Source organism: Macrobrachium nipponense, chromosome 5, assembly GCF_015104395.2.
Source record: "Macrobrachium nipponense isolate FS-2020 chromosome 5, ASM1510439v2, whole genome shotgun sequence".
Lineage (NCBI taxonomy): Eukaryota > Metazoa > Arthropoda > Malacostraca > Decapoda > Palaemonidae > Macrobrachium > Macrobrachium nipponense.
In genome coordinates this window covers 114,423,920-114,435,895 of record NC_061107.1, presented here as the reverse complement: position 1 = coordinate 114,435,895, position 11,976 = coordinate 114,423,920, and the positions used below count along the sequence as shown (strand labels likewise).

At 40.6% G+C, this 11,976-nt stretch overlaps 1 protein-coding gene across 4 annotated transcripts in view; it reads right to left on the bottom strand.

Annotated features, from left to right (window-relative positions):
- Nucleotides 1–3,975: 3,975 nt before the first annotated feature.
- LOC135215607 (ras-related protein Rab-27A-like) overlaps nucleotides 3,976–11,976 on the bottom strand; it is a 99,030-nt gene continuing 91,029 nt past the window's right edge. For all 4 annotated transcript variants that reach the window (XM_064250502.1, XM_064250501.1, XM_064250504.1 and 1 more), the window contains exon 6: nucleotides 3,976–4,393. In XM_064250502.1, coding sequence (XP_064106572.1) covers nucleotides 4,201–4,393 — 193 coding nt within the window. In that variant the 3' untranslated portion in view covers nucleotides 3,976–4,200. The remainder of the gene's footprint in view (nucleotides 4,394–11,976) is intronic.

Below are 11,976 nucleotides of genomic sequence, written 5' to 3'. Positions count from 1 at the left end.
ACAGAAAGAGCTGTGTTAAGAATTTTAAGTGCTGTTCAGGAAAAATAATCTGGAGGAGGATAAATACTTAAGCAAGATATAAGGTAAGTTAGGAGACTGAATTTACTCTTGATTTTGCCAGAATAACTAAATTTTAACCTTGCACTTCAGTTTTCCATCCTAAAATTAGTCATTTACAGTCTCCCTTAAGGATATTAATTACTTTTAATTATGAACTGAGTTGTCAAATCTACTTTTGAATGTACTTTGGTCATTCATTATCATCATACTTCTTTTCCTATTAGTTTGACGTTTCATTGAAAGCAATAAAGACTAGCACATGATGAATGTGATAAAAGTAGATGACAGCATTTTAATTGTTCACCAATTTTTGCTGACTGTACGTAGTGAAAAATGTCAATTCCACTGAGCCATTTTGTTACTATAAATATTTACCAACTATCTCACCTTCCCCAAGTACTTGTGGTGAACCACATGTATGAGAATGGGGGAAGCGATAAAAATGCCTGGATTTCCTATTTTCTTGAAAGTGCTAGTATGCCAAATGAACAGATGGCATATGTTCCACTCTACTCACTCCCAAAATACACAAAAGTTAGTGAATGCCAACCCTGTTGCTCAAAGGGAACAAGAGGTGTGTGCTCTTCTCCCCAGTGCTCTGGGCTAGTGGAACATTCATACTTGTCCTGAAAAACCCAAAACCTCACAGGGGGATGAGAAGGAACCATTCTCCCTGTCAAAGCAGGCACATGCAGGAGAGGCTGCCCTTCTAGAAGTGCAACAATGACCCATAGGTTATTGGCTACAATGCCCCTCGCCAAGAAAGAGAAGCACACTTAAAAAACCCACCTGGACCTCTTATGTAAGGCCTTAAAACTTTCCCCTCTTTCTTTACCTGCACAGTGGAGAAGAGTGCAAGGAGGAGGAAGAGAAAGAGAACTATTTAGATGATGATCAGGAAGAAAAGGAATGATGACCACATTTCTTCTCTCCCTCTCTCATGCCCCTCCCTATTTTTCATGCCAGAGGCTTGGTCAAGGCTAGAATAGCCACTGCAAGGCCTACTGCAATGGAAGGATCCCCTTCCTTCACAGCAGATGAAGATATGGGAGCAGCAGACACCAAAGAGACAGCATCAGTGACTTGGATGATATTCTTTTTCTCCTTTGCCAAGTCATCTAGGAAAGGTATTATCAATAGACTACCTTGATTATGTGTGCCAGATCTTTGTCAAGTAATCAGACATTGACACAGTAATTGTTTTAGGAACATCATCATCATCAGGCACTTAGGCCAGTCCCTTCTGATGCTCCTGCTTGGCTGTTGTGTGAACTCTCTTGAGAGACTCAGAGTTTCCAGCCCTGTCATTGGCTTATCAACAGCCAATCAGGAGCGTCATAAGGGACTGGCCTAGACATCAAATGCACGGTTGATGTGAATCAACTATTGTAGCCATTTCATCTTCTGAGGAAACAGCATGAACAGCGTCTCTCCATAGCAAGAGCATTAGCCTTCCTTGGTAAGGAAACACTACTGTGGTGGTAAAGAAATGGAAGCCAGCTGAAGTACATTCCCCTAATGATGCCAGTGAACATTTTTTTGTTATTCTAACATTTTCAAAGCTTCCAGCTAAAGAGAAGATCAATTCATTTATTCCTTACACAGAGAAAAATAACCAGGTTTTCCCCATATAAGAACAGTGCTTATGTGGGTCTACAGAGGTGAGAGACATGAAGTGACCACAAGGTTGAAAACACAGGCATTTACTCATGTTTCATCTCCATCAAGATAAGGCAAAAAAAGACAGTAAAGATAGACAAAAGCAACAGAAAAGAACCAAAATAAAGATAAAATTAAAATATGTAGCTACTCAGCCAAATCACAGTAAACGAAGGAGAGAAAAGAAAATGTGACCAGATGGCATGGGTAGAGTAGGGGTGTTTACCCCCTCACACCTCCATCTTCATCATGATGTACCTGTTTCCACTTCACAGCCAGATCATGAGAGTGTGAAGAAGACCCTCCACATAATAAGCTTTGTTTTATATCCCCCAGTAGGAAGAAATTTACATCAATATATTATTTGTTTAAAAGGTGACATTTCCTCCAAATATTTCTATTCATTTTTCAAAAAAAAAATTATTGATTTTTTAAAAATAAAATATTAAACATCTTTTATACATGGAAAGGTAACCTGTACATGATTGATGCTTCCATTTTTTCTTTTATAAAAAGTGGTCGACAAAACAAATTTCTGTATCCAAGACATAAAGCAGTCCATAATTGAGTAATTTATATCTATAGCAATTTTTCTTTTCCCAGAAACTTTACATCTCCCTGATATGTTGAATTTGAGGTATTCCACAGGCCCTTATTTCTGTTAGAACTGGCTTTCTAATAGACTGTAACTGACTAGGATCAAGCATTGAGTTAGTGAGTTACATGGTGGCATACCTCGTCTGGCACTTAGGAGGGTGGAGGAAGCCCTCTCGTTCTCCTTTGTCCCAATTCGTAACCAAGATGCAAAATCTTTCAGTTCTGTACTTCACATTCAAGTTTCTCTATTCCCTCCCTTTTGAGATTTCATTAGTGGAGAGCCAGATGAAATGTTGCTGTGCTGGCTTTGCCCTAAAATGTTACTTGAACAGGACAAGGAACCTTCTTAGGAGTATGGGACATAACAAGGAAGATGTATCCAAAAACACCATCTCCTTCTGGTTACAGGAGGTAATCTAAGCCTACACCTTCATGGTGCAGAGGACCCTCTGACCCACCCCAAGCTCATGATATTAGGGGCTTTGGACCCCCTCTTGCTTTCCAAAAGAGCAGAGCTCAGTAAGTAACAAATGTAGCATTTTGGTATGTTAGACTACCTTCACCAGCCAACAAGTAGTTTAACTACACGGAATTGTGAGGGTATCCCATGAGTCATTCGAGGCCTTTAGCTCAAATGTGCAGCTCCCACTCAGGAAAGAAGGGGTGTGTACACTGAATCGTTTTCTTTCCCACATCCCATACCCACAGACATTATTAACATGACCTGCCGAACCTCTCTTGAATCTTCTAAGGACGAAACCATAGAAAAATGAGAGGCAGAATAATCTTTGTGAGAAACAGCAATCAGCTCTCGAGAGAGACTTTGATAAAGAAGAGGCTGAACAAGAAGGAATTGGAACACCAGCCATCAAGGAAGACGAGAAGCCTTCTCAAGATGGTAACGTCAGTTTCTTCTTGTACTGCCTCTTTATTAGCAAATCTCTTCCACTGGTCAGGAGACCAAGAAAACACACACACACAAGGGTTACTTACACTGGAAACATTTATTCTACCCTTACTACAAGTGGGATGTGGGTATATAGACAAAAAGGACAAGTAAGGGGAACAAGGGTTGCTGCCATCTCCAGGACATTGTCCCTGAAGCCCGGGAGGCTTAGCTGAAACACAGGCTTGCATTTTGGGAAATGCAAGTAGAACACAAACAACACAAAATACACAACAACAAAAAAAAAAGAAAAAAAAAAAAAAAACAGAACACCTTAAGCACATATGTAAGCAGGAAGTGCAAAATGACCAGCTTCTTGCAAAAGATGGGCACCGAACTTTCTTGCTATGAAGGCGGTTAGAGAGAAACTGGTATGATGTGTAGCGGAGATAAAGCAGTTTGCGTAGCTTCCTCCTCCCCTACTGGCTAATGCATGTTGCCATCAATTCTTTGTTTTTAACCAGACTCGAGCTACCACCTGAGAATTTATCCCTAAGTTAAGACCAAGGTTTGTTCCATATCTGAAAAATCAAGTGGGCTTACATGCTTGGCACACTGCTGGAACCAACACCATCTCGCTAGTACCACCATCCAGCTAACTGTGTGTTCAGCTATGCATTTACAAGGCACTGTAGTTTGTATCTCTGTGGGAACAAAAATTATAGGTACCAATGATAAGGATAAGGTAGGCATTACTAGTTATTAAGAATCCCTTAATGATATGACACTTTTATTTACTACTTAATGGATCACAATGTACATGTGATGAGACTACATAAGAATTTATTCTACTTAAATAAAAAACAGATTTCAACGAACTAGAGGATACACTTCAAAAGGATAGTTTTGTGTAAGCTTAACTCAAAAATACCTGAAAATTCAAATTACTAGTAATGACTAGGCAGTTGACAAAAACTTAAAAGTTAGAATGACTTTCACTAGCAAGAACAACTGGAATCCATCTCTGCTTCATCATCCTCTTGATTTAGCGTTTTTGCTCTGCCCCTCCGGCCTGGAAGACGACTGGAATCTACTGCCAGTTCCATTCTCTTCATAACTGCATCAAGGAGATAGTTAACAGCAGCTTCAACATTTTGGCCTGATGCAGCTGAAGTTTCTATATAGTGAAGCCTGGAAATAAAAATTAGGCAATGAAAGAGGTAGGAGGCATGGAGAGCAATATAGAGCTGAAAGCATCACATTTTTGCAACTTACAAAAGTTTTTACAGCTAATAAAACAAAATACAAAATTACAATCCTAATTGTTAGTATGCCAACATCCTTTTAAGCAGGAACAAACCAAATGGCAAATAGTTTACTGACCTATTAATAGTTAATGAAGTATAGTTCTGAATCACAAATCCACTCATCATAAAGCAGCACAGAGCACTCCCGTTCTTTTCTGCATGTCACAGAAAAGACGGCAGGAATAAGCCAGAGGGTAACTGGTCAACCATTTCCAATGGCATCTTCCTCCATCACCAAGGCCCGAGATTACCAAAACTGGATAACGCCCCTAAACTAAAGCCTATATCAGCCTTGGAGGACTAATATGACACAAAGCTCCACTCCCTATTACTGCCACTTTACCTAATGGCATGACAAGCAATCCTCAACTCATGGCAGTGGAGGAAGGTGATTGCCACTTTCAACAACCCCTTTTCTTTCCTTCTTGGGCTGGTGAGAGGATATAGGGCAAAAGGTCAGGGAGGATTTCCCACCTTTCTTGGAAGAGGCAGAGGAGACTGCTACTAAAGCCCATTAGACTCTGGGTGATATTGTGTGTTCAGACATCTTTGTTGTATGGAAAGAGCGCTAAGACGAAAGAAATAGAATTTAATCATGGCTCGATTATCAAGAGAACAGACGACATTTTTATAGTGTCAAGTAATATAGTCATAGAAGTGGATATGCAGGCCATATTTTTGCCTGAAGATGACGTCCTTAACTTAAAGAATGACCTGATGAGTTTTGCCATTTCGCTTAAGGAAATGCACCGACGTAATTTTCATGCTAACTCAGAGATTTCGCTAGCTCAAACCCTAAGCGTCGCGGAAATGTTGTCTTATGACATACAAAATAAAACCGCCGAGGCAGAGGAACTTGCTCGTGACTTGCTGATGTGGTCTGTGCGGCACAATAATCTCGAACGCCGCAACCCGCTTATTCTGGCTGGACTAAACATCTTAGGATCTGTTGCGAATCTAGGCTTAGGAATTTCAAATCGCCTTAAGATAAATAATCAAAATAAAAGAATTGAGTTTTTGCAACACAAAACCGAATTAGCTTTGTCTGAACTTCGCAGTCAGTTATCTTCAATCAATCAAATAATGAGTTTAGTAAACGAACATTCAAATAATATCGATCAGGTTATGGAAGTTCAACATTTGCTGGCTACGTTAGCTTACTATAGTTCGAAAATAGATCATATCCGTGTGAAAATATCACATTTTATTGAGAAATCAAAAGATTATGTAGAAGCTATTACGTAGCGACAAAGGGTGTGTTATCTCCACACCTCATGCCTATTAAAGATCTGACGTTAACTTTGGAGAACGGACGGGAGGAGAAACTAGGTTATATTCCTTTATTAGACGCCCATAAAGTAGAGTTCTATTATAGCCTAATATCAGTCAGCGTTGAAAATTACAGGATTATGATCACTATACCTTTTGATTCTTCCAATGCTTGGCAATCATACAAAATAGCACCGTTTCCTACTTTCATGACGAATAACTCAAGTCCAGTAATATCCAATTTGACGGGGCATGTTCTGATTTCTTCTGATAGGAAATCATTTACAGTCATTAAAGACTTAGATAAACTCACTCACTGTTCAGAAGCCATGAATAATAAAATTTGTACAGCTGACTCTTTTGAATTCTATCCTATATCAACGGATTCATGTGAGTTAGGCATAGTGCTAAACGGCTCTCTCTCTCATACAAAAGCGAAGGTTGTCTGGGGAAACTTTATCCCTTTTACAGTAATAAATTCAATTACAGAATGAATAATGGCTCCTGGATCCGTTACGACAAAGCCGGTTTCCACGTCGTATGCCCGGATGGGACCACCGCCCATTCCCCAATCTTTGTAGCAGCTGATGGTTGTACGGGGGACATCTACACTACACACCGTCAGAGGGGTCAACACGATAATACGTGAGAAGGCGTATTTTGCGAACTAAACTTGGGCGTCTACAATTATCCCATCACTACCTTTCCCATACAACGCGCGGGTGGCTCATCGTTTGACGCAACTGGCTGAGATGAACCACACGTCACCGACTTATGCAGGTGGAGAAAATCTTCGTTACTACATTCTGCTGGCCGTGTTCAGCGTGACGGCCATATTGGTTATCGCCGTCAACATCTTTGCTTGGCGTAGGCTGAGGCGTACACAGAAGGATCTCCAAGGAAACGTATTGTCCCGTCCAGATGACGTACCCGTTAAACTCAAGTCGTTTGAGTTTAGGGCCGCCTGAAACTGGCCATTTCATTTAGTGCCTAGGAAAATTGTCTGGAATTGTGTTGTGTGTGAAAAGCGGTCTGTATGCTGGCAAAATGTAGGACAAGAAAGACTCACACCTTTGCATTTGAACAGTTAAAGTATCTCCCGGGCACCTAATAAAATATTATAGCCCAATATTATACATTAATATACTCCTAAAGGTATTTTTCGGGCACCTAATAAAATATACCAGCCCTATATATTAATCTGGCCACAATTATACTATTATACAATTGTACCATTATATTTACCTATTACAAAGAGTGACAAGTACTCTTTAACAATTATCCATGATCATGTTGTAATCTATCAGTAACCACTATTCTTAATCAGGTTACCTATTACCATAATCTATCAGTAACCACTATTCTTAATCAGGTTACCTATTATCATATTAATCATGTATACATGTTAATCTTTTGATTTTTACCTTTTGATTATTTTTGGGTACCTAATCATTATTATTACCAAACATGGATCTAGATTTTCCATGCATTTATCTTTGTTTATGGATATGTCAAAAAGGGTATGTAACAGAACCTTTTTATGCATTTAATCACTTGTTATGTTTATACCTAAACATATGTTACGAGCACGCTCCTAAGAAACAATGTTTAAAGTAACTTTTGTTATTCAAGGCTTGAATGGTAGCTGTCCGAGCCTAATGTAATAAATACATTTTAGAATTACATATCTGTAAATAAAAACCCATGACCTGAGGTCATTGGCATTAGGAGGGTCCTACGTGACCAATGCAGATCTAGATTACGCTATGCGATGTCTGCAGTAGCCTGGTTTAAATCTGTTCAGAAATGTCATCGTTTTGCATTGCTGATAACTTTGCACAACAACTTCCATAGGAAGCGGTTGACCTGTTAACCTACGCCGGAAACTTGTAACTTCCGAGTCGGCGGACTACGTATGTTTTTATATGAATCGCTGAGATAGCTAATGTTTCGCTATCGACGTGATGCTCTAAGAGTTCAGTTCATTACCAGCGATCAAACATATCGGTCTCCCGACCGAACTGTCTCTCTTATTATGGAGTTACAGAATAAAGTTGTTATACCTTTTTCAACTTATCCGTTTGAATCATCTCCTTTAGTTTAAGAAGAACCACTCTACTAAGATATCACATAGGAGACGGAAGGAACCAGAAATACTTACGAATGACAGTCGTAAGGAAAAACAAACAGTCTTTCGCAAAAGCGAAGAGACTAATACATGCTTCTTCAGTGCACCAGACATAAAGAACCTGCCACCTTTGCCCCCTGCAAGGGTTTGAAGGACACTGCACAACTTAAGATGAACTCTGGAAATCTTTCCTCTGAAGCTCAACCATGGCCTCTATCTTTTCTGGATGTAAGAGAATAGGTGAGCCCAACACCAAACTGTTCTGCAGTGGGATGCTACTCTTCAGGGACAGCTGAGTAGAGAGCAATGAGAGAATACAGTCTATACTACAAGGAACCAGGTTTGCCCAATGCTTGGTGACCTGTGCCAAGAAGGTAAGGGCCCACCTACCACTGTATGCCAGTGACCTCATATATTGCTCTCTTGTCTAAAGGCAAGTGTTCATCCACAAGAGATGCCATTACTATAAACTCCAATGCATTGGCTTTTGCAGCTTTAAAAGAAAAGCCCTCCTGACTATAGTCTCTTGAGTAAGAAGCTGTTTATTCTTCTTTCCCACTGTTATCTCTACATTAAGGGGTCGGTTGCCTGATGGACCTTCTCCACTGTCTTCTATCAATGGCATCATCCTCCACCAAACCTCTTCTCTCCATGTCTATCTTCACTATCTCGCCATCTAATTCTCTGTCTCCTTGATCTTCTTCCTCTAACAGGTTCCTTCCAAACCCTCTTCACTCCCTCCTCATCATCCATCCTCAACACATGCCCATACCATCTCAATCCTGACTCTCTTATTACTTCTGTAATCTTTGCTAAGCCTGCCCTTCTTTTTATTTCATTTTCCAGTCTCAAGCAGCGATACTCCCATAATCCACCTCAGCACTCTCATCTGTTCTTTCAAGCTTTACTTCCTCTTTTCCTCTTAGAGCCCATGTTTCTGCTCCATACATTAACACTGGTCTTATCACTGTGTTATAATATACCTTGACTTTTAGCTTGATTGGCATTTTCTTATCACATACCACTCCAGCTACCTCTCTCCACTTCACCCATGCAGCTTTTATCCTACTGTCAACTTCAGCCTCACATCCTCCCTCTTGGCTTAAAGTAGATCCTAGGTATTTAAACTTTTCTGCCTATTTTATAATCGAGCCTCTTCTTTCTTGTATTACTATTCTGCCTCTATCTTCCCTATTGCTCAGCAAAAAAACTGTTTCACTTACATTTACCTTTAAGGCACCCCTCTCTAAAGATTCCTCCCTTCTCTGTAGGTCCTCCTCATTTTCAGCAGTAATCACCAGATCATCGACGTACAAAAATTCCCACAGCTCTTCACTCCTGATCGCTTCACCCAACACATCCATGACCAGCACAAAACAAAAATGGGCTTAATGGTGTAATCCAACACTAACTTCAAAGTTTTCTGTTTCCCCAACTGCTGTTATCACATATGTGCACTTTCTTTTACATATCATCTTGACCAGCCTAACCAACTTTTCTGGGACTTTAATTTTCCTGAAACACCAAAACATCACTTCTCTTGGGATTCTATAATATGCTTTCTCTAGGTCTATGAATGCACAATAGAGCTCCTGGTTTCCTTCTACCATCTTTTCCTGTAGCTGTCTTACTATGAAGATGGCATCCACTGCCCCTTTTCATCTCATGAATCCATACTGCTGTTTCCCAATCTTTACAATCTCTCTTAATCTCTCATCCAGTACTCTCTCTGAAACTTTCAATCCATACTCTGTTAGTTTAATTCCCCTGTAGTTATCACAATCCATGACATCTCCCAATCCCTTAGCATTTCTTCCTCTTCACATATAGCTTTTAATAAATCCAGCATCCATTTCTCCCCCCCCCCTGTACCTAGTAATTTGAGCATTTCAATTTGGAACTCTGGTGATGGACCTGGTGATTTACCATTCTTCATTTTCCTTAATGCTCTCTTCACTTCTGTATCCTGCATCTCCCTTTACTGGTCCTTCCACCCTCTGTGCTTCCCCAATCTCCTCGCTCTCATTTTCAGTACGTATTTAACTGTTGTTCAAAATACTCTTGCCATCTCTTCTTAAATGTCTTCCTCCCTATACAATATAATTCCATCACTATCCTTGATTGACACCTAATCTACCCACATCCTGTCTCTGCCTTTTCCTCAAGTTTGAAATCTTATAGATATCTTTTTCTCCTTCTCTTGTTCCTAGTCTTTCATTCAACTGCTCTGCCACCTTTTCCATAGCCATACCTATTCTCCTCCTCACCTCTCTTTCCTCTTCTCTATACCTTTCTTCTGCACCCTATGCATGCCTTACTTTCCAGTCCTTAAATGCTTTTGATTTTCTTTTAATTAATTCTTGCACCTCTCCATTCCACCACCACTTTTCTCCTCTTGACACTCCATATCCGTTAGTTCTTCCCACCAGTTCCTCTGCTTCCCCAACACATATTTATCTCATGTCTGAGTAAGAACCTGTTTGTCAGCAGGCAAATTGATTTATTGGTTTGTATGGTGTTTTTACGTTGCATGGAACCAGTGGTTCTTCAGCAACGGGACCAATGGCTTTACGTGGCTTCCAAACCACTTCGAGAGTGAATTTCTATCACCAGAAATACATATCTCTCACTTCTCAATGGAATGCCCGAGAATTGAACTCGCGGTCACCAAGGTGACGCCAACACCATACCAACCACGCCACTGAGGCACTAGCAGGAAAATTGATGCAACCAACAACAGAGGAATAACCTCCAAATCCTCCAGAGTATAGTTCCTCCGCTGGTGTGAAAGTGATGAGGGGAGAGGTTTGCTCAGTCTACTAGAGGCAAATGAACTTCACCCACAGATCAGGGCATACGTTTTCTCCCAAACACCACAAGCCAACTGAGACCAATGCAGTCTGATACATGGTTGCACCGCAGGGGAGTTGCCAAGTCCAGCTCAGTTGATGAAACCTTAGGCAGATGACAAGCCAAAGTATCCTTAAGATTACTGGCACAAGAATGAACAAAATAGTCACAAAAATGGTTGCTTTAGCTCAGCCTGAAGGGACTCCAAAGGAGGAGGTTCCTCAAGACCTTACAGATCCCCAGAGGCACAAGCTGCCTCTTCACCTGTAGTATAGGTCACACCAGACTTTCCCAAGAAGTTACAGGTGTTGGTGGTCTGGTGCATGATCTATAATTTGTGCTTTTCATAAGCTTATCTTTTGGATATTTTGTTGTGATTTTGTTTGTAATGATTTAAAGATGGCCCTCCTTGAAGGTGGCAGGGGAGATACCTACAGTTGTAGAGGTCAACCCAAAATATGAGTGATGCCACCTTCCACTAGGCATGTAAACTCTTAGATGACACATCATAATTCTTTTCAAATACATCTCTGAGAGACCCAAGTTGTTCTTGAAATGTAGCTGAGTGCTTACATACCCAGTGGAAGGATGCTACCACTCACACAGTAAAAATCCAAATGAGAATACCATACAAAAAAACACAAAAATTATAGACCAAGAGCAAGGCTGGTGATGCTTACACCTTCTTGAGGCACTACAAATGCTGGAAAAAACTAAGCATCAAAAAAATAAAAAAAATAAAAATTTCTCTCCCTCCCCTAGTGCAAAGAGAAATCAGCTTGTGCCTACCCTGGTGCTAAAAACCTGGGCTAGAGGGATAGAGAGAAACACCGGATGTCCTCATCTATCATACCAATCACACCAGTAAGTGGTACCCCAGCCAACACCACCAAATATGCTAAGAAGAGTACCAATACAGCTCATAACCTTCCTCCAGACAGAAATCTTGACAAAAGGCCACACTATTGGGTAAGCAATAGGAGCAATGAATGACTAAAGCAATGCTAGCAAACAAATCCACTGGAATATCCTACACTTTAATATTTCTTAACCTTTAAGGGATGGTCCAAATACAGGCGGTCCCCGGCTTAAGACGGTTCCGGCTTACGACGTTCCGAGGTTACGACGCTTTTTCTTAAACATTCAATGGAAAAATCCGTCCTGGGTTACAACGCTTGTTCCGAGGTTACGACGCTGACGCTTCCGACGCTCCGAGTTAA